Source organism: Erpetoichthys calabaricus, chromosome 10 (assembly GCF_900747795.2).
Source record: "Erpetoichthys calabaricus chromosome 10, fErpCal1.3, whole genome shotgun sequence".
NCBI lineage: Eukaryota > Metazoa > Chordata > Cladistia > Polypteriformes > Polypteridae > Erpetoichthys > Erpetoichthys calabaricus.
Genome location: NC_041403.2, coordinates 57,924,981 through 57,947,949, shown reverse-complemented (window position 1 = coordinate 57,947,949; position 22,969 = coordinate 57,924,981). Strand labels below are relative to the sequence as shown.

The window sequence follows — 22,969 nt, the reverse complement described above, 5'->3', positions numbered from 1 at the left end:
TATGTTTGGATTTTTGATTCTTTAATAATCCTTGCTCTTTTCAAATTCCTAGTAACACTCCACATAGACAAAGTATCAGGGAGCAGAGTGCTCTAGCTTATCTCAAAGTACACTGAAGACCAGTCCCTGATAATGTCACCTGAGTTAGCCACTTACCAAGACCTCTTCTGGCCTGCTATCTCTCTTTCGTAGGGTTTCATCAATTGATGCTTATAAGTAAGAGAACCCATGGCTATATTGTTTAGCTAATTATTAACAAAATATTTGTGGTAAAATTTTATTCTGTTACAGTGAGTAGTGTGATTTAATAAATGATCATATGTTCACATTATATGAGGCTTTTTCAGTTTTAAACCTGCTAAATGTTATTCATATACTGACCTCACTCTGTCCAGGATAATAATATCAATGAAGTTTATAAGTGCTGTCGACAATGATACAGAAACAGGTTTTGAATAACAGCAGTAGCAGTGCACATATTGGCTATCCTTTTCCTCAAACACTGGGGTCTTTGTTCTTTCACCTTGTATTGCATCCACAGGTCCTTGGCTTTTGAGGCACAGAGAACAGCTTGGAATTGGTCAAGATTGTGAACAGGTAACCTTTATTATAGTTCACTGGAAAGTAAATTTCTCTGAATAGTATTCAAGTCAAATTACCATTTAACAAGAGTGGCAGTTGATTAACTTTTTAGTTTTTCTTTGTTAAATGGTTTTACCCTTATAAAACAATCAACTTGGAAAGTTTACCAGAAACATGTTTACTGAATATATTTACTTAGCTGAGTTTGAATCATTTTGTTGGAGAGGCTGTTGGTATACTCAGTTCAGGTCACTTATTTGTCATTATAAGTACGCCTCAGAACCACAGGTTCAGAAAATATTCACATTTGCATTTGCAAGTCTTTGATAACCTTTGCTTATTTTACTCTGGCAGTTAATGACAGTACTGTCGTTCAGCTTTCAAAGTGTATTTGGAGGTCTAATGCACTGTACTGTAATGAATTCATCATTAACTGCATATGCTTTTGACAAATGATATTCAATTGTTCCCCATGTACAGCTTTTCATATTTTTTAAATTTATTAAATATATTATTTCTGTTCATTCTGGGTGACTTCTGTAGCAATAAATTTCATTTCTGCATTCACTGTTCCTGATGCCATGCTTCCATCTCTAACCTTACGTCTGAACATGAAAGGAAAGGCTTTTTTGAATGATTTTCGGAAGCTTGCTCCCATGAAGCCATACACAATAGGGTTGATAGAAGAATTAGCATATGACATGCAGTTGGCCCAGGTCTTTATCTTATAGGTGGCATAGTTGGCTTGGAACTTTGGGTAGAAAGCTTGAAACAAAGTGAAGAGCTGTATTGGACCCCAGCAGATAGTAAAAAGCAAGACAATTACAACAACCATTTTAGAAATCTTGCTTCGCATGGCAATGGTTCTCTCAGAGAGAAGCTGTACCTGCAAAGACAAGAATGTAATGAATTGTTTTTTATTTGCTTTAGGCAGTTCCTGTAAAATACACTTCATGTATACAGCAATGCACAATGTACATTGTAAAATGTATATAACTGAATATTTCAGTTGTAGCAAGGAATTACACATAATGTATGAATAAACTAAACAGTAACACAAGTAAAATTAACAGTACTAGGGGGTTTTGCTCCCTGCTCGCTTCACTTGCCAACCCCCGGGCCAGCGCTACACACCTGCCGCTCGTGTATGGGGATGCGGATGTACAATTTAAACAGATTTTAATTTTCATTTGAAGTGTTACATTTGCATCAACACAATGTTTAACTGCCCGTGATTGAATTTAGTTTTTTTCTCTCTATTAAATAAAATGACTTTTTCGAATGTTTGGCTCTGAGATTTGTTAATTGTCTTTGCAAAAGCTAATCTAACGGGAAACTGTTAACACTGTAATATGAATGGCATATCAAGATCTCATTTGTTGTCTAATGTTATCTGCGGAAGAAGTACTACATTACCTTTCTTGGATACATCCTTCTTTCTACAGTAATTTGTGTGGTGGATGACCGGACAGTGTTAACGAATGTAGATATTGTTCGTGATATTGTAAATTGTTGTTTTCATCTTCCGCATGATCACCACCAACTGTTTCAGCATAGTCTATTGATACACATTTAACCATTTTTCTGTGTTACTGATTGACATTTTTGGCGTAAATTCATTTGACTTCCTCATTTCAAGGTGCTCGGATTGCCTGTGTACTCATTTTTCGGTTGATAACTTTGATTAAATTCTTCAATAAGATTTGGACATAATACGTCTTCTTTAATTGGGAACTTAAAGTGAGGAAAACATTAAAATTTACAAGAGGTGAGAGAGCAGGAAGTGTGTCTGACAAAAGCATTCACAAGACTGAGAGGTGAGAGTACCGTGGTCTTGTTTGAAAGTGGTTGATAGGAGGGCGTGACTTGAAAGAATCTCATGGCAATATTCTCATGTCGCGGGACTTGAAAAAATCTTTTCCAAAAAGTCTTGTCTCCTAAAAAGTCTCGTCACGTCAAAAGATTTTTTTATATAATAGAGAGATATTAAATTGGTAAATTTAGCAGACTAAGATAGTCTAGTATACAATGTGATAGTGTGAATAACCAGTAAGGACTGATAGTTCTCATTTGTATAACAAAAACCTAATGTCTCTGTGAGCGTATCTGGTTCCTCCGAGCAATCTTATTGGTCAGTTTGGCTTTGGTCTGATTGGTCAGTAACAGTGTGATTACTCAGTCAAATGCAAGACAGGAAGCATGGGCAAGGGAGGTTGACACACACAAGGATTCCAGTGAAAGGTGTATAAGAAATGCTGAGAGTCACCTTCAAACACTGAAATTATTCAGAAGAATACCAATGATGTTTTCACAGAGGTAACAGGGGCCCGTCTACAACTGGTGGTAGTCAAAAGGTGGACAGGAGGTGACCAATGAGCCCCAAAATAACACAGACTTTATGGGAATGCAACTGAGAATGGAAGCACTGGTCAAGGTTGAGATACACAAGGATACCGTAGGAAAGCTGTAGAATAAATGGAGAGGGTAACGTCAGGAAGGGCATCCAGTGTAAAATTTTGCCAAATCAATATGCGGACAACAATATAAATTTCCCTACCGGATAGGTTGAGCCTCGGGTTAACAATGACTGAAACCAATACTGTTAGCCAACAGGGTGCTGGCGGAAAGTAGGCTACTGTTGGCCAAAGAAGAGGTGAGAGACTGATTGAATGTTGGCAGTATGACTGGTAAGGGGACTGAGTTAGCAGATATGATGGAGAGAAGGAAGGTTGATATATTGTGCGTACAAGAGACTAAATGGAAGGGGAGTAAGGCCAGGTGGATTGTAGGTGGATTCAAATTGTTCTATCATGGTGTGGATGGGAGGAGAAATGGAGTAGGAGTTATTCTGAAGGAACAGTATGTCAAGAGTGTTTTGGAGGTGAAAAGAGTGTGAGGCAGAGTAATGATTATGAAGCTGGAAATTGGAGGTGTGATGATGAATGTTGGTAGTGCATATGCACCACAAGTTGGGTTTGCAATGGGTGAGAAAGAAGATTTTTGGAGTGAGTTAGATGAAGTGATGAACAGTGTACCCAAGGGACAGAAAGTGGTGATTGGAGCAGTTTTCAGTGGGCATGTTGGTGAGGGGAACAGTGGAGACGAGGAGGTGATGGGTAGGTATGGTGTCAAGGAGAGGAATGAAGAAGGTCAGAGGATAGTGGATTTTGCAATAAGGATGGACATGGCTGTGGTGAATACGTATTTTAAGAAGAGGGAGGAACATAGGGTTACATACAAGTGTGGAGGAAAATGCACACAGGTAGACTACATCCTATGCAGAAGAGTTGATCTGAAGGAGATTGAAGACTGCAAAGTGGTGGCAGGGGAAAGTGTAGTTAAGCAGCATAGGATGGTGGTCTGTAGGATGACGTTGGAGATCAAGAAGAGGAAGAGAGTGAGGGCAGAGCCAAGGATCAAATGGTGGAAGTTGAAAAAGGAAGACTGCAAGATTGAGTTTAGGGAGGAGTGAGACAGGCACTGGGTGGCAGTGAAGAGTTACTAGACAGCTGGGAAACTACAGCAGATGTAGTAAGGGTGACAGCAAGAAGGGTGCTTGGCGTGACATCTGGAAAGAGGAAGGAGGAAAAGGAAACCTGTTGGTGAATGAGGAAATAAAGGAGAGTATACAGAGGAAGAGGATGGCAAGAAGAAGTGGGATAGAGAGTTGCAGAAAGTAGATAAGAGTACAAGGAGATAAGGCACAAGGTGAAGAGAGAGGTGGCGAAGGCTAAAGAAAAGGTGTATAATGGGTTTTATGAGAGGTTGGACACTAAGGAGGGAGAAAGGATCTGTACCGATTGGCTAGACAGAGGGACCGAGCTGGGAAAGATGTGCAGCAGGTTAGGGTGATAAAGGATAAAGATGGAAACATACTCACAAGCGAGGAGAGTGTGTTGAGCAGATGGAAAAAGTACTTTGAGAGGCTTATGAATGAAGAGAATTAGAGAGAGAAGAGGTTGGATGATGTGGAGACAGTGAATCAGGAAGTGCAACGGATTAGCAAGGAGGAGTAAGGACAGCTATGAAGAGGATGAAAAATGGAAAGGCCGTCGGTCCAGATGACATACCTATGGAAGCATGGAGTTGTTTAGGAGAGATGGCAGTGGAGCTTTTAACCAGATTGTTTAATGAAATCTTAGAAAGGGAGAGGATGCCTGAGGAGTGGAGAAGAAGTGTACTGATGTCGATATTTAAGAATAAGGGGGATGTGCAGACTGCAGTAACTACAGGGGAATAAAATTGATGAGCCACAGCATGAAGTTATGGGAATAAGTAGTGGAAGCTAGGTTAAGAAGTGAGGTGATGATTAGTGAGCAGCAGTATGGTTTCATCCCAAGAAAGAGCACCACAGATGCAATGTTTGCTATGAGGATGTTGATGGAGAAGTTTAGAGAAGGCCAGAAGGAGTTGCATTGCGTCTTTGTGGACCTGGAGAAAGCATATGACAGGGTGCCTCGAGAGGAGCTGTGGTATTGTATGAGGAAGTCGGGAGTGACAGAGAAGTACATAAGAGTTGTACAGGATATGTACGAGGGAAGTGTGACTGTGGTGAGGTCTGTGGTAGGAGTGACGGATGCATTCAAGTTGGAGGTAGGATTACATCAGGGATCAGTTCTGAGCCCCTTCTTATTTGCAACGGTGATGGACAGGTTGACAGATGAGATTAGACAGGAGTCCCCGTGGACTATGATGTTTGCTGATGACATTGTGATCTGTAGCGATAGTAGGGAGCAGGTTGAGGATACCCTGTAGAGGTGGAGATATGCTCTAGAGAAGAGAGGAATGCAAGAACAAGACAGAATACATGTGCGTAAATGAGAGAGAGGTCAGTGGAATGGTGAGGATGCAGGGAGTAGAGTTGGCGAAGGTGGATGAGTTTAAATACTTCGGATCAACAGTACAGAGTAATGGAGATTGTGGAAGAGAGGTGAAAAAGAGAGTGCAGGCAGGGTGGAATGGGTGGAGAAGAGTGTCAGGAGTAATTTGTGACAGACGGGTATCAGCAAGAGTGAAAGGGAAGGTCTACAGGACGGTAGTGAGACCAGCTGTGTTATATGGGTTGGAGATGGTGGCACTGACCAGAAAGCAGGAGACAGAGCTGGAGGAAGCAGAGTTAAAGATGCTAAGATTTGCACTGGGTGTGATGAGGATGGATAGGATTAGTAATGAGTACATTAGAGGGTCAGCTCAAGTTGGACGGTTGGGAGACAAAGTCAGAGAGGCGAGATTGCGTTGGTTTAGACATGTGCAGAAGAGAGATGCTGGGTATATTGGGAGAAGGATACTAAGGATAGAGCTGCCAGGGAAGAGGAAAAGAGGAAGGCCTAAGAGAAGGTTTATGGATGTGTGTGAGAGAGGACATGCAGGTGATGGGTGTAACAGAGCAAGATGCAGAGGACAGAAAGATATGGAAGCAACCCTGTGGCAACCCCTAACAGGAGCAACCGAAAGAAGAAGACCTGTCAATAGGTAACATAGCTAGTATATTAATAACTTATTCAAAAGCTAGAGATAAAGGCTGCTTTTCAGTCTGAATTTGAATGTTAAGACCAATGGAGCTTCTTGAGTTGAAGTAGGAATAGAGTTCTAGAGAATAAAAGATACAAAGCTGAATGCATGTTTGCCAAAGGTTTTAGAACTGTATTTATGAAGTACATGTTTTAGCATGCTAAATCTTGAACCAACCAAAAAAAATATATATATACGATCATTTTCAAACTTAATGCACAGTATATTTAGTGGTGGCACATGGTTAGCACTAGAGCCTCATGGATTTGGTTTCCCTTGTTTAAATCCCACGCCCAGTCACATTCCATATGAATTTTGCTCATTCTCAACTCTTAACATTAAATCATCCATGTGTGTATATAAATGAGCATATGTGTAGGAGTTGACCATGCATTGCAATGAAACAAGATCAAAATTGAACCTAGGGCTTTTGAGTCAGTATCAACACCACCATTCCACCATATCTTTTCTTTTTAAATGTTTCCTTTACTTTCAGGGCTCTGATATGGTAAATAATGTCACTCCACACCATGAGGGGATACAGTTGTTAACACTTTCTTTCCTCCTCACTTCTAAAGCCTCCACAGTCCTGTTTGTCCCGTCCTTTCTGGAATACTCCCTATATAAACCATCCATAAACCAGAAATGGCCAGACCTACACCTGAAGGATGCAGAGCTCCTACTCAGAGTGCTTATTAGTGACTGATACATTGTAACTGGTGGATGAGACTATTAATTTTTCATTTGCTTTCTTTTCATTTATTAAAAGGGGTTTTCACCAAAGAAGTGCCCCAATACTTTACCTTGTCCCTTGTTCTTTTACTATTAGCCATGTATTTAACTCTTTGAGGGCTGAATATTTTTCCAGAAACCTTGGATTTCTGAAATGCACACAAAGCAATGGTTTCACACATAAATCAACATAAAACGTCTGTTGCCACATGCTGTGATTGCTGTTAGCGCCTGTTCACCATTTCTGGCAGCAGTGGCTGCACAGGGGTGGCTTAACAGCCAGCAGGAATGCACGGCGGGCTGCCTGGCTGTTTTTGCACAGTAGTGGTAGTTGCAGTGCGATGCAATCTGGTTTTGTACCTCTTGCCATTGTTAGTGGCGATCCTCCCAGGCAAACGCTGACGTAGGAGCATCAGCTACACAAACATGATCCTGATAATGATACCTCACTTTAATTTTTGATATCCATCTCCAGATCACTTGCATCAAAATCGGAGTCCAACAAGTTACAGTCCACATCCACATGCAAAACATTGTCCACGGAGCATTTTGCTTTGCACATTCACTTCAATCTCTCGCCAGATGTTGATGCCATTTTAGAGGTTGTTTACTCTTTGCTAGTCATGCATGCACAGGGAATCAAGCTAAAATCAACGAAGATAACTTTCCTTCTAGCAAAGAGAGTCGAACTAAAACGTAACAGCAAGTTTTGTCAACGTTTACAGCTGACCACCCTCTACCCCTGAATTTCAACAAAAGTTGACATCCACTCTGAAAGAGTTAATCCTTGAAAATTCATTCACTGTAATGGCACGGGTATCTAGCACTGGAGTGGTATAAAGTGCAGGTGTGAGCACATAAACCAAATCAAAATTTCGGTCATTAACCCACCATGGGGAATAATTTTGCATAACCTGTGCCAAGTCCCAAAAATACTTGCTTTTTACACTTTCCTAATATAGTACAGGTGCGAACATTTTCAGAACAAAACATAGCCTATCATCTTCCCCATATAAAGAGAAAATTGTGCAAATGAGATAAGCTCAACGGTGTGGACTTGCATAATGGACAGACACACAAGCAAACATTCCACTTTATATACTAGATATGTCATTTTTATTTTTTTATGTACACATTTGAACTTATTCTTATTTTTTTCCAAATTTAGAATGAATGCTGCTTCATGAATTCAAGCTGAATCCAAATTTCCGGCATGATTTTTTAACATAATGATCCCAGAACCCTGTTAATTTACAGGCACCTACCTGGTAATTATTGTCCACTGGTTCTACAACTGGTTGTCCAACTCTCTTTAACATAAAAGAATAGCAGAGAGAGATTGTGAGGAGTGGGAGCAGATACACCGCCAAGAAGTGGTACAGAATGAAGACTTTCTTATGCGTTTCTGATGGGAACGTTTCTATGCAGTAAGTTCTTGGTCCATACCAATAGCCTTCTTGAGTCTTCTGATACATAATAATTGGAGTTGATAAAATGAAAGAACCTTATAGAAAATAAACAAAAAGATGAAAGTGTATCTAAATTACCAAAAAAAAAAAAACTTTCTATTGAAAGAACTCTACTAAAAAGACTCATGAGATGGACCTTCCAATTATCCCTGTTTGTTTACCTTGCAAACTGCAGACTTTCTGTCCATTTGGAAAGCTGCATTTTTCAGAAGTATTTTAACTCAGGAATAATAACATGTAAGATACTGTATTGCACTAAAGACACCATCACCCACTTGGAAGGAAACCGAGCTATGTCTTTGGGAAACATCATATCATTCAAAAATAATTTAATGATCATATTACTTATGGCACAGGTGAAAGCAATAAAAACTATTTAACACAAGACACTCAACATTTAATTGTACTTTGTTACAACACATTGCATTGTCACACAATTAGAGCACAACACATACTACAGAAGAAAAAGCATTATTTTCCTGAAACAATTACTTCTTTCTGTATCAATTGAATGTAATGCAAAATTGTGGTTTAACCCAACACTATACATGTAATAACATGTATACATTTTATAACTGCCCTTAAGGGAAGCCAGAATCTGTCAGACTTGAGGCAGAAATCAGCCTTTGAAGGAACAGCAAATTATTTTTTTGTTTCTCAACACAGCCTGTAAATCTCATATCCTACTCTACATTACGTTTTGTGTGCCCTTTATGCTTCTTCTTGAAGCTGGGAGACATGTTCAATTTCAACAAATATATACTTTATGTTTTAAGCCTTATTTTATTATTCTTTTTTTCCACTATTCTGAGAGATTTATATTAAGATTCACATTCAGTTATAAGGAAGAGTAGAGATATGGTGGGTCCTAGGGGGTCATGTGGTACTGTTATATAATTTTTGTAGATGTCACATGGGTTAGATGGGCATCCCAGCCAGGAGAGAGAGCAGACCTGCAAGGAAGGACCAGAAAGGGTGGACGGGTCTGTAACAAAAGGGACCGCACTCCCTTATTCAAGCGAGTCAGAGCTGGGAGGTAGTGGAGCAATGCTTGAGTGGAGGAGGTATTGTGACCTGTGTTTGTGCTTGTGTTACATTTTGGAGATATTTCTAATAAAAACCTTCCATTATTTGAACCCGGGACTGTTCAAGTGTGTTTGTGTTGGGGTTTGGGGCTCGCTGACGCCAGTTTTATCACACTGTACATGAACAATGTTTCATATTTGGTTTATGTATTTGAATAGTAATGTATATGCAGTGTTAAATAACTGTCTAATTGTTGTACAGGACAAGTGACCTGAGGATGTAAACACTTGCTCACATGTGCTGCATATTTCTTAATTCAGGTAAAACAGAAAAATGCTGGATGCCGCTTATGATCCATTAACTGAGATGAAACAGTGTAGAAGCTCTTCTCATTTGAAAGTAAGGAAATTAATCATCTGCGGTGGGTTGGCACCCTGCCTGGGATTGGTTCCTGCCTTGTGCCCTGTGTTGGCTGGGATTGGCTCCAGCAGACCCCCGTGACCCTGTGTTCGGATTCAGCGGGATGGAAAATGGATGGATGGATGGAAATTAATCATGTTTCCTCTAATTGTCTAAAACATAAAAGGCCACCACTGGCTGCTTACTGTAACATCCAAGCATTATAACATACTGGCCAACCCATTTCATACTCTCAATGGAACAGTTATTTATTTATCTACCTACTCCTGTAGCTCATATGGCAGACACTAAAAAAGCAAGTGGTGTACATGCTGCTTTGGAGTTTTGGCATTTACCAAACACGTAATATATACATTAATAATATCTTGTATGTATTTGTACATTTTAGACTATCAATACAACTTTCTTAGTCTGTTTATTAAGCATTATATGCATGGGCTGGACTCACGTTTTTCCTAGTGTGCGAAAAAAATAATGACCACGAACCGTGAATATGCACTTATCAAAGTTCATATCTCATGTAAAAGTAAGGTACTAATTTCCCTGGGAAAAATTACTTGGCCCTTTGGCCATATTTTTTTATTTGAAAGAAAAGCTGTATTAACTTTAGACAGCTTTCTGTGAATTCATCCAGTGATATAGCTGGTTAATTGGACACAGCAGTCTCCATAACTGCTATCCCCTTTTGTATCATTTTAATGAAGGAAGTCTGAAAAGTCAGTCAGCTGTCACAATTAGATTTCCTGGATGGTAAGCAATCTCACAAGAGCAGATAGCGTGCTGTACATCTGGCAATTTACACTCCTGCACACAGTTCCCAGGCTCTTTCACTGGATGTGGAAAGCATACTAAGTGTGTGATGGTCTATAAAGAGAGTGAGGTGGCTCTGACAAAGATAAGTTCTCAATAATCTGTACGTGACAAAAAAAATTGAATTCTTCTAAAGCCAGAAAAGCAGTTTTGTGACACTTTCCAGTAGAATATGAGTCTTCATGGAGAGTAAATAATAAGATAATGCAACAATACTTAGTGAACAATCTAGATGCAGTTATGACAGAACAACATACATCCCAAACATAGTTAGAAACATGCTGCACATGCTAATCTCATTTGGACTGTTTAGATCAAAAACAGTGTGTACTGGAATGAATTGGTTATCAAGTGGGGTGTCTGTGCTGTAAATGGCACACATTAAACGCAAAAGACAACAGGCGTGCTGCTTTGAGTTTTTTCTTCTTCACTTCATATCCATATCATTAAATAGTGCTCATACAGTATACTAGCATTCAATTACTACAAATTACATCACACACACAAAAGAAACAATAATGTAAATTTTCCTTTCACACACAATTGTTATCTGTACTGCTCTCTGAGGTGATACTTACTCTGAAATCTAAGCAGAATAAGTCATTCATTTGAAAATGTTGTGAGCCAGCGACTAAGGGATTGGGCTTCAGTTCTCAAAATTATGGATTTAAATTGAAATGAATGACTTACTACTGCATATATCTGTGAGTAAGTTTCTTAACTAGGTTGTGTTCAAACTATATATTTCTTAATATTAACTTATTAGACCCTTCATTTAATATTTGCATTTTAAACTATTTGTTTATTGGCGATTCTAAATTGGCCCTAGTGTGTGTTTGGTGTGTGGGTGTGTTTGTGTGTGTCCTGCGGTGGGTTGGCACCCTGCCCGGGATTGGTTCCTGCCTTGTGCCCTGTGTTGGCTGGGATTGGCTCCAGCAGACCCCTGTGACCCTGTGTTTGGATTCAGCGGGTTAGAGAATGGATGGATGGATGGACTATTTGTTTATGGCATAATGTATATGGAGACTTGACAGTCAAACATCATTTGTAGACTTCTTTATAGAATGATACACTGCAAAAAATGAAATGTAAGAAAATGAGAAGTATTTAATCATGACATTAAATCATTGTTTTCCTTATTGTTGGAATTATTGACATCCAAAAATTTGCATTTATGATCATTTAGTTAACTTTAAGAAACCTTGTCAAGTAAATTTTGCTCACCTCATTGGCAGATTTCTTTTCAGTTAAATAAAAGCAAAACAACTGACATTTAAAGTTTTTTTGTCTAGTTTTTGCATATGAATTTCTTATAGTATAGATAGATAGATAGATAGATAGATAGATAGATAGATAGATAGATAGATAGATAGATAGATAGATAGATAGATAGATAGATAGATAGATAGATAGATAGATAGATAGATATTTTGTCTTATGTGTACCAAAGATAATCTGTCAAAAATGGTATGGTCACAATATATTTACTTTTGTTGATTAAAATTTTCCTAATATTAGAGTAGCCCATTAAATCTTCATTAAAATTCCAAATTGCATTGAACATTACTTGTAGATCTAGACATGGCTTTGTTTCATGTTATCATTGAGTGTATCTGCCATGTCACAAAAAAACATCTTGTACTGGAAAATGTTATAAATCAATATTTGGTTTTGCCACTTGACTAGAATTAAGCCATCATGAACCTGACTGTGACTAGCTCTGTACATCTGGCTCCCACAAACTGGATGCAAACCATAGTGGAGAATTTGTTTCCATCTTCTACTACAGTCTCTAAATTGGATTACAAGTCAGTCCTTAATTTGGCTACTCCAGAGTGCTTAAATGTATCTGTTTTTCCAGTGTGGTTTTGGCTGCATGTCTTGTATGAGTTCCCCCAAACTGAATCAGTCTTATTGCAAGCAGAAGGTTTTACTCCAGGATTTCTCTGTGTTTTGCCATCAGTTATTTTCAGAAAACATGAAGCACTGAAGTATTCTTATAGTATTAAAAGATGGTGTTATCAGGGTGATATCCTGTGTTACTCTTTTCCAAGCCAAATCTTCACCCATATGGTTTTAGAACTTTGAGGGTATTAGAAGTTCCCATATTCTTTTCTACCTTGATCATCCTGAGTCTTAGCTTTAGCTTAGATTTTTGTCTGTTTTTGTGTAGCAGTTTTAGTCAGCAGGGGGTCAAGAATGTTGTGCTTGTCCCATTCTGATGTTTTATTTTTTATGGTTTATTCATTCTCTCTTTTTAAAATTTAACTTGGTTAAAAATGCTGTCTTCACAAAGTTATAAGCTTAAACCATGTCAGCTTCCTCCTCTTGATCCAGAGAAACAGTGGATGCCAGAACCTCTTTTGTACTCACAATTTCATTTTTTGTCACTACCCAGAGCCAAAGTTGAGGATGGAAGGTAGAGACAATTTGTAAAGTCAAAAGCTTTGCCTTCTGCTTTTCTACCACTGCCTAATACAATATCCACAATACAAAGATTTGTTGATCAGTCTTATAATTTACTTCAATCCTCACTCCTCAAGAAGAACCCAAAGTTCATGAACTCCTCCAGTTGAGGAAGCTTTTCACTACTTTCCTGCAAGGAACAAGCCACCATTTTACATGAAAGAACCATGTTGTGACATTAATTTGGAGATGCTACTGTAATTCTCACCAATACTGCATCACATTTATTTGTAAATCACTCCAGTTTGTACAAGAGATGATACTCTGAGTCCAAGAATACAACATCATTGAAGGTTGCTTTGGGTCATTTCTCACGCTGTTTTGAGCAAATGTGTGGAAACATATAATTATTAGGTGTAGGGATAGTGTAGTGTATGAGGTGTAGTTGTCAGAATGATGTGGCAAGAGAATGTTTTCCAGCTAGGGAGGAGTAACACACCTCAGTCAACCCTTAGGAAGGTACTGTCAAGGTTCTGGTATGGAGAAACAGGTACACAAATAAGTCTCAGATTCCAGAGCAGCAATTCAAAATTGTTCCTGGCTGTGGAATAGTGGAGCGTGCACTGATTTTTCAGTGGTCATTAGAATTTCCTAATCCTGTCTACAAGCGTTTTGAGAACTTTGAAATTGCTTATGACTGTGTGTTCTCATTCTATCTTGTGGAAGGTGGTATAGGAGTATAGTTGTCTTTATTTACTTCTTACAATGCTTTTAAAAAAGGAACAAATTCAGTTCACAATTATGGCATTGATTTGTTATTCTGGAAAGCAACATGGTCAAATTGACCTTTGTTGGCTTTGTTTCTGGATTACTTTCTCCCACAATGCTGCAATCTTGAGTTGTGCTTAAAGGATGCATTATTCTAAAGAGGAAATGCATACAGCATTTTCTAGATGGTTGGACCTTCTGTAGCTGTTGATTCAGTGAATAGTAAACATTTACCAAAATCCTGCATGGAGCATTCTATAATGCCCATCATAATAGATTACAAGAGACTGACAAAATTATACCATTGAGGGCACTCTCATTAAACTGAAAATAAGACACATTTCTATATATATTTTTTCATTTGTGCCTCTTGTAGTTCTGTAAGCCTATCCTATAATGATAGTTGTTCATGTCTTTTCAAGCTGCATGATGTTCAAAGATCTTTGAAAATTTCTCCATTCCTTAATTTACCACTCACTTATACGGTATACACAGTCTTCAGATTCACAGCTCTGTTATATATCCCATTTTTCTTTGTAATAGCCTTTAATGAGAGTATGTTTTTCCTTGATTGATGCCTAGCTATCATTATGTGCATTATATATCATTATGTGCAAGCACAATATCTCACAGAATTAATTCACGTTTGGAGTTTCATAAACAGGATCAGGTGCATAGAGCAATGCATTATTAAATAAGTCTTCCCAAAAGATATGAATATTACACTCACCAATCCAGATACAAATGCTGACAATCATGGCTACTCGTGGTGTTCGATGGCGCAGAGATTTCAAAGGATAAACTGTTGCATAGCAGCGGTCTCCGCTCATAGCTGATAGTGTGATGCAAGTAGCTTGAACTGTGACCTGAAATGATAGCAAATAAATAAGACTATGCAATTTCAAAAGCTGTACAATTGGCAAACTTTGCACTGTTCTTTATGTTATGGCCTTCTGAACAGTTATTGTATTTTAAAAATTCATGTATCCCTCTTTCAAACTTGCTTACTTCACTTCAGAGCCAAAGTGAACTGGTGCTTATTCAAGCAGCCACGGAAACAAGATCATGGTTGAGATGCCAGTTCATTCCAAAACATACTTACACATAAAGACTGGGACAATTTATTTAGAGTTATAGTGAAATGAATTGCATTTTTCATTCTAACAAATGACACATCACAAACATTAGCATTGCTGTTAAAGAATCCTATGACAAATACTGTATAACAGATGCAACAGGCAATACTGATTTTATAACTAAAAACAATTGAAACAAAAATATAGGAAATAAGAAAGAATGAAATTATCTCATTTGAGTCCATTAAACATTCTGATGAAATTCCCAAATTAATGCAGTAAAATGGGAGTGCAAATAAATCATTAAAAAAATAATTTAATAGCTTTAAAGAGGGCACATATGGTCATTTCATCTGCTACTTCCCTCTGTGTGACAGTTAATGTGCTCAAGTATGATTAGCATTTCCTCTACCAGCCTGTTTTCTTTCAATTTAAAATTTCCTTTATTAGGTTATAGTTTTGGATGCATACACCATCTGTTGGAATGAAAAATGCAATGTGTGTTATTAATATGTGTGACAGATGCCTTGTATGGGTGTGTCGAGAATGTCACTCTTGTCACAAGCCACAGATGTAGTGAAAGCAGACTGAAGTTTCACTCTGTTGATGACACTTCAACACTTAACTTTTAGCACTAGACCAGTAGTGCAGCTAGTATACAGCAAATATACAGTATATATATGCATATATAAATACAAGTGTGTGCATGTGTTTATCTGTGTATGTATTATATTAATGTTTTATCTGAATAAACTTTGCCAAATTAGCTGATTGCAATAGGGCAATAATGTAAAATATGTTAGCAAAAGTAGCATGGAATGCTACATCCTGTGTGAAAAATACATCACCAAAACAAAACTGTATTACCCTTTGGTGCAGAAGATAACATCACTGACAGAGTCATTTTCTGCTTCAAGGACACCTTGTTCCCTTTTGAGGAAGAGAAATATCTCCTTAGGTAAGTAGAGCAATGATGAAGAGAAGGAGTGCTAGTTACTGCCTTATAAATAAAATTTAAAGATAAACTTTATGGTGCGGTCTTAACACATTCCTGTGACATTTCAGCTATAAAAGTGACTCCTGTCAGGATCCAAAGTGACATTTGAGTGTGAATGTGTTACAGGGGTGTTTGAGTAGGAAGCACCAAAGAACATTAGGCTTGCGGTTACAGATTGGCAATCTTAATAATAAATTCAGTTAACAAGTGCAGATGTACGTAAGCAGTGTCCACGTGATCTGCTATGTAGCACATACCCATCTTTTCTACATATACATTATTTTAAAGGAATAGTTAAACTGCTTTGGTATTTGTGCAGAGCACCAACCAGCAGGTGAAATGAATTCACAAAGTCATACAATGAGTAAATTGTGTTTAGGGAACCACTAACTTCATGGTCAGATCTCTGCAGAGTCTTTGGATTGTTAATTCACTACAGTAGGCCTTTTGTACAGCACAGCATTCAGTAGTTTTAATCATCACAAGTAACAGTGGTTAACATTGTTGCTTCACAGCTCCCAGTCATTGTCTGTATGGTTTTTTGCTGAAACTCTAGCTTTCCTCCCACATCCCTAAGACATGTTTATTATGTTAATGGATAACTTTAAACTGGCACCTTATTTTTGAGATGAGTCTGTGTATTACTGTGCCTTGAGATGGCATCCAGGGTTAGTTTTGTCTTGCGTGTGATTCTACCAGGATTGGAAATTGTATTACTCTTTCCATTAGTTGGCCATTTATTTTCAAGTTTTTTTTCCTGTTGTACTCCACAGCAGCAGTTTAAAAATGTTTTATGATTTTGGAAGTCTGTTAATGCAAACATATTTAGGTGTGTGTTCTTAAGTCTGCAAGATACATTTCCACACCATTAACAATTATTACATTCTCTAGCACTAAATAAAATAAGGGAAAAGTTAATGAATTATATTCAAGTAAATTTTACACATTATGAAGCTGAGCTTTTAAAGTCCACAAAGTACTCTTGTCTACTACATCACATTGGTGACTTATTTCATGTACTCATGGTTCTCTGCATGAAGAAAAGCTTTGAAACCCTTAACCCATTTTCATCTTTGCTTAGGACCGCATTCAAAGACGTAATCAGGCAAGTCAAATTTCCATATTGCAAACAGCTACATCTATTCTTTCAGAACTGTGCAAAGATCAAAGGCAAAAGTTCTGAGCAAAGATTTGGTAAGTAGAAAAGCGAATGAAATAAAGGAAGAGCATGAAATGAGTTCTTCTGGAATGAATCTTAAGTCAAAGAAGAGCTTTGTGCCTGCACTCTTTCTTTTATACCAAGATTGGAGAAAAATTAGAAGTCAAAAGGCCGATGGCCATTAAGATTGGCAGAAGAGCCATAGCATGTCTAAAACAATCCAGATTAAAAAATTAGTATATCATCTCAAAAATTGTAATATTTATAAATTGTGTATGTTCACCTGTAAAATAAGCAACTTATTACCAAAACAATGCCAATAGTCACCATAAGGTTATCTTGTTGAGATTAATTAAGATCATCACAAAATCATAAAAATACCTGTTGAAGGAAGGCCACAAACTTGCACATAAAATCTCCAAATATCCAACTTGGGAGTGGGTAGAGAGTAGCAGTGAAAGGAACACAGCAGAGGAGGAAAATAATGTCTGTAGAAGCTAAATTTGCTAAAAGAAAGATGACAATGTAAAATACAAAGTCACAATTGATGAGATAGGCAGATAAAAATGAACACAAGTATTTGGAGTTATGGTTTACTGTAGCAGATTTGAAAATCATGCCTTCGTATCAAGAAATACAGAAAAGCAGGACAAGATTTCTTCAATAGCACTGTCAACCACATCTTCTCTATTGTTTACTGAAAACAATGTTCTTAGTTAAATCTCTGCCAACTTCTTTTATCAATTTTGTCTTGTCTTTATGCCATCCTTTTCTGTTGAAGGGACTGGTAATAAAAGGCATTGTGTTATTACAACTTTTCTAATTCTGTAATGTTGTTAATTGCTTTATAACACACAAAAAAAAAAAAAAAAAAAGAAAAGAAAAGAAATGAGGGTCACAAAGTTGACCTCAACATGCAATGCATATGAATTATTCAGTGCTGGAGCCTAATAACTAGACTAACGGGGTAAGAAGTAGAATTTTAAAGCAACACCCTCACAGTCCCTGGTGATGGTGTAAAAATCAATATACTATGGTAAGACTCGAAATAGAAAAAGAGATAGGATAAAATTGAAGGGGCACTTATGAAATCTATATGGTTGACAATATGTTTTTTTGTTTATTAAGATGAAATACATTGGATTTAAGTTATTTCATAAAAAAGCACCTTCAAAAAATGATGCCCAAATATCATATCAAATATTCTGTCAGTTTTACCTTATCAATTTTTCAAAACCAGTCTTCTGAAAAACTTGAGCCTATAGCTTCATAGCAGTGAGCACATTGCTCCAGATAAGACACACACACAAATGACAGCCAAAGTCACAATCATGCCTGGTCAGTTTCAAGCTGCCAACCTGACTCTCAGCAGCTTCTCGGATGGTGCTTAGAAATCAAAGGACCTACAAGAAAGTCGCATGGGCCAGGAGAAACACTGACTGCACAGTGCTACTGTGTGCTCCTTCCACCGTCTTCATCAAAAATGTAATGACTTTCATGATATTAAATGGAATTTATTTCCATAATTATGCAGGTAATGTTCATCAATTCTAACAGTATATGATATGTATACAATTCATTAATGCTTTGAAACATTAACATAAAATGTATCAGATTTTTGGAAGGGGCGACTATGCTTGAAGATTCAAAGACTGATTATACGTTTATTCAAATTTTCTATAGAAAAAATGAATAAGTACAACTCTTATGTTTTGGCTTTGTGAGACAAATGATGACTTTTCAAAAAGTGGTCAGAACTTGACCTGAGTTACACTTACTAGATAAATATATAAACTTAATGTAGTTAATATGTGTGTTTCCCTGTGTATGTATTTATTGTTTACACATCCCGAATCAGTCTTGGGTTTTGGGGTTTTAGAATATATTACACAAACTCACTGCCAAGCTGAAGGCTATCAATAAGGGGGGACTGGCTGTAAACAGCATGGATCCATCCATCATTCCATCCATCCATTTGCTAAACCCATTTTATCCAATTAAAGGCTGAGGGTCTATATATGCCATGAAAATATATATACTTAAATTGAACTGAATTATTATCATTATTTCCAATTACAAGGTATTTAAAAATAACATTACAGAAACAGATGATTTGAATATAATCAGACACAGAACATAATGTCTTAAAAATGTTAAAAAATCTTTTGTTCCTGTGGTATTTTAACTAATCTCTGAATTCAACTGTATCAAATTAAATTTTCATATCTACTCTACTATTTGCAATAAGCAACTTGATGTCATTGTTACATTAGAAACTAAAGTCATAGTCAGACCACACTTTTAAAAATAAAGGCTCTAAAATGGCAATTAGATAGATAGATAGATAGATAGATAGATAGATAGATAGATAGATAGATAGATAGATAGATAGATAGATAGATAGATAGATAGATAGATAGATAGATAGATAGATAGATAGATAGATAGATACTTTATTAATCCCAAGGGGAAATTCACATACTCCAACAGCAGCATACTGATAAAGAACAATGTTAAATTAAAGAGTGATAACAATGCAGGTATACAGACAGACAATAACTTTGTATAATGTTAACGTTTAAGCCCCCCGGGTGGAATTGAAGAGTCGCATAGTATGGGGGAGGAACAATCTCCTCAGTCTGTCAGTGGAGCAGGACATTGACATTGACTGGGTTGTGTGGTTCCTCATAACACCAAAGAACCACTTCATTCTGAGAAAGGTTCTTTGTGTAAGAAATTGGTACTTTAATATGAGGACAAAACAGAAATCTTTAATGAATAATAGTCAACCTAGCAGAATACTAACAATTCAAGGAAACCTGAACATAGCCTCTGTTATTTTATGCAGCAAGAGTCCTTTAAAGATCAACCCACTGGTATTTCACTAATCTGTTATCATCTATTCGTGGATATTTATGGAGCCTGTTACCAGTCTAAACAAACAAACGTTTCTTTTTGGTTCCTTAATGTTTTTTTTTGGGAACTAAAATGGTTCTCCTGTGGCATTGATCTGAAGATCCACTCAGGCAACTTTCTTTTGAAGAGTGCTATTAGTAAACTTGAAAAAGGCTGGTAATGACTCAAAAAAGAAACATTCTGACTGGAGCCAAGGAAACCAATTTCTTTGATTCAGTGGAGAAGTAAAAATGAGTCATGTTCACCAGAATAATAGGCAAGTCAAAGTAATATATAAACTTTTGATATTTCTTAACCATTTATATTCAGCTGTCACTGAGCTCATTCACTTTCTATCCTTCATTTCTATGTAGACGAGTTAGTTCATGTTATTTTGGTATAGCATTCTGCACATTTATGACATTTTGTCATTTAGCATTAGTAGGCTAATGACTAAAGCCACGGAACCAGTTTTCGTTTTTTGCCACCAGAGAGCAGCACACTTTTACACTTCACAAGCTCACCGGCCACTACGTTTCCTTAGACATCTGCAGGTGTTCTTTAAAATCAATATTAAATATAGAACATGCTACACTAATATGCGATGTTTTGCACTACACTTGATTAGTTAATTTTGCTCAACAGTGGTGTTCATTGTGGTGGTTACAACGGCTCCGGCTACTCCAGACACTTATCTCTATTGTGAAAATGATCCTTTCGAGTGAGTTTACGGTAAAACGATCCACTTTTACAAAAGGAAGACATTTGTCATTTGATTGTACGGTAGTTTATATTTGTAACAAAACTCTTGCAAATACATTTAAGTCAAGAAGTCAAGATAGAAAAAGGTTCGCCTTTTGTGCCACAGTATGGGATCATATAGCTTTACACATTCCAGCATGTTTTCCGTGTCCAAACACAATATTAACGAACTATTCTAAAATTTTGAAAAAAAAAAAAGAAAAGAACAGTCTACCCAACATGAATATTCACATCAAAGAATACTTCTTATCCACAGTTTCGTCTGTTTTCGGAACTGACGGATCGCGGGTTTAATTAATAGTATTTTTTTTTTTTAATCTGCATCCTAATATGAAAGTGTGGCAGATCTGGCTAGCATCACGTCCAAAAATGATTGCGCTTAGACCCCTCGAGAAAACGGACAAGTGAATGGAGGTAAATTATAGAACGCAGAAGTACAAATTGAAGTATGCCGGACAGGCGCGCTTCATCCATAACGGACTTCTGATTTTACACACACCATGGGTTTTCCTTTCCCTGTTCAGTGCCAAATATTACAACAAACAGCAGTGCGTTTATCCGTCGTTTGGCCTTAATCTGTTTGCTAGTTTTAAGACATCTGTACCACAAGTAGATATACAAAAGAAAGAGAATGTTTTTGAAACAGTTTCCCCGTGATTAATAGTTTATGGTGATGATGTGTGTCCTGTGAACAGAAAGACTTTTATTGACCAAGAAACGAGTTTTACTTGTGATTAAACAGATAAGGAAATGGAAGTGTTTTATTTAAACAGGGGTAGGGATAAGAAGATAAATCGAAAATAACATAATGGATCATTTGAAGTACGGTGAAAAGTCCCAATTTATAATAAGCACGTTTATTATAAAAGATCATCAAGTAAGTAAACAGCAACCTTGTAAAAACAAAGAAATGCCAGACTCCACGAAAAAATCATAAAGACAGGACAAGCGCTAAGTATAGCAGTCCTGTTAACTCGATGAGATGACATTTCGCCCATGTGAAGTGGCATGCCTTACCTATGTAGAAGTTGGTAGCGGTCCTCATCTGTCTGTGCTTCGAGATGACGTAAATAACTAAAGAGTTTCCGATAAGTCCTACCAGCATAATTAGAGCAAAAAAGAGAGGCACAAGCCAGGCGTCTGTCAAGTGCGGGTGAGACCCGTCCTCTGTCCTGTTCACCAAGGAAAAATTTCCTTCGGTGAAATTCAAATGTAGTCCGGTGATGTTAAACATTTCTGGAGTGAACGCCGTGATTTTAGTTATTGAACTCCGCAGTCCGAAGGGAACATCACAAAAATGGGTATTTCTCTGTCACTCTTCTTTCATTAAGATCAATTTGCACTTGCGTTCTGATTATCCAAAATTAATTCGCGTCGAAACGCCGGGATTTTAAACGAGTGTCTTGAGATGATTCATGAAAGCCTAATATTGCTGGAATTTGCACGAATGCCATGCATTAAACTCTTTACAGCTAAGCGAAAGAAATAATCCGAATGGGATTTCTTTTTTTATCTTTTAATTTCAACTCTTTATTATATGATTGTGGTTCGGATAACGCGAATTTAGAAGTGGCTTTCAGTTTTATATGGCATTTGTACACACGTGGGCAGCAAAGAAGAGAGCGACGCTGATGTCAGGTTTCCTAGCAACGCAGCGCAAAAGCAGCTCTTACAACACCCGCGACCACCCCCTCCCCTTTACCTCCCAGCGTCCCCCTCCCCTCCAATTTCAGCTCAGACTTACGTGGAGAAGCGAGCGTTCATTTGTTTCTCTGGGGCCTTAAGCTGCAAATTTACATGCACACATTCATTCCATTATTCATGCGAGACTCCTGTTATGATATACAAGCCTGACTTCAATCATTATCATGGATTTGACAATTAGATAACAATCTGCAAAGGGTCACCTTTGCTTATATTAGGGTTTCCTTTTAATTCTGTACAACAGAAAAGTTTAAAAAGCAATGGGCAAAATATATTTTTATTCAGTCTGTTGGTCGAGAATTTCTTTAATTTGGTGTGTAATTGTTTGTGCACCTGCAGTTTGTATTCATCATTTGCTCTGCTTCCTGCATAATCAAATTTAGGGTTGTGAAAAAGCAAGAGTTTGTCCTCGCAGAATTGTACACAAGGGAGAAACCAACTCTAGCTGGGGCACAAGTCCATCAAAGGCCACATTCATGCACACACATACACACTTAATATTAAATATTGCATTTCCTATTAGAGTTACCAAGTTATGGGAAGCATTCAACAAAGAGTCGCAGTCAGGGAAAGTGATGAAATGGTCCTTACAGATGTTGTGACCCACTGGGCTGGCTACTTTGAGCAGCAGTTTACAGCTGATCCTCCAGCT

General features: G+C 37.5%; 2 protein-coding genes across 2 annotated transcripts in view; one reads left to right on the top strand and one right to left on the bottom strand.

Moving 5' to 3' along the window:
- Positions 1–4,170, top strand: part of LOC127529461 (craniofacial development protein 2-like) — a 782,501-nt gene extending 778,331 nt beyond the window's left edge. The window contains exon 2 of the mRNA XM_051933151.1: positions 3,372–4,170. Coding sequence (XP_051789111.1) covers positions 3,488–4,054 — 567 coding nt within the window. The 5' untranslated portion in view covers positions 3,372–3,487 and the 3' untranslated portion in view covers positions 4,055–4,170. The remainder of the gene's footprint in view (positions 1–3,371) is intronic.
- Positions 578–22,151, bottom strand: kiss1ra (KISS1 receptor a). The gene is made up of 5 exons (XM_028811289.2): positions 21,631–22,151; positions 17,338–17,462; positions 14,455–14,590; positions 8,091–8,329; positions 578–1,468 (listed from the first exon to the last, which is right to left on the bottom strand). The coding sequence occupies exons 1-5, from the start codon at positions 21,845–21,847 to the stop codon at positions 1,094–1,096; spliced, it is 1,092 nt and encodes a 363-aa protein (XP_028667122.1). The 5' UTR covers positions 21,848–22,151; the 3' UTR covers positions 578–1,093.
- Positions 22,152–22,969: the final 818 nt, after the last annotated feature.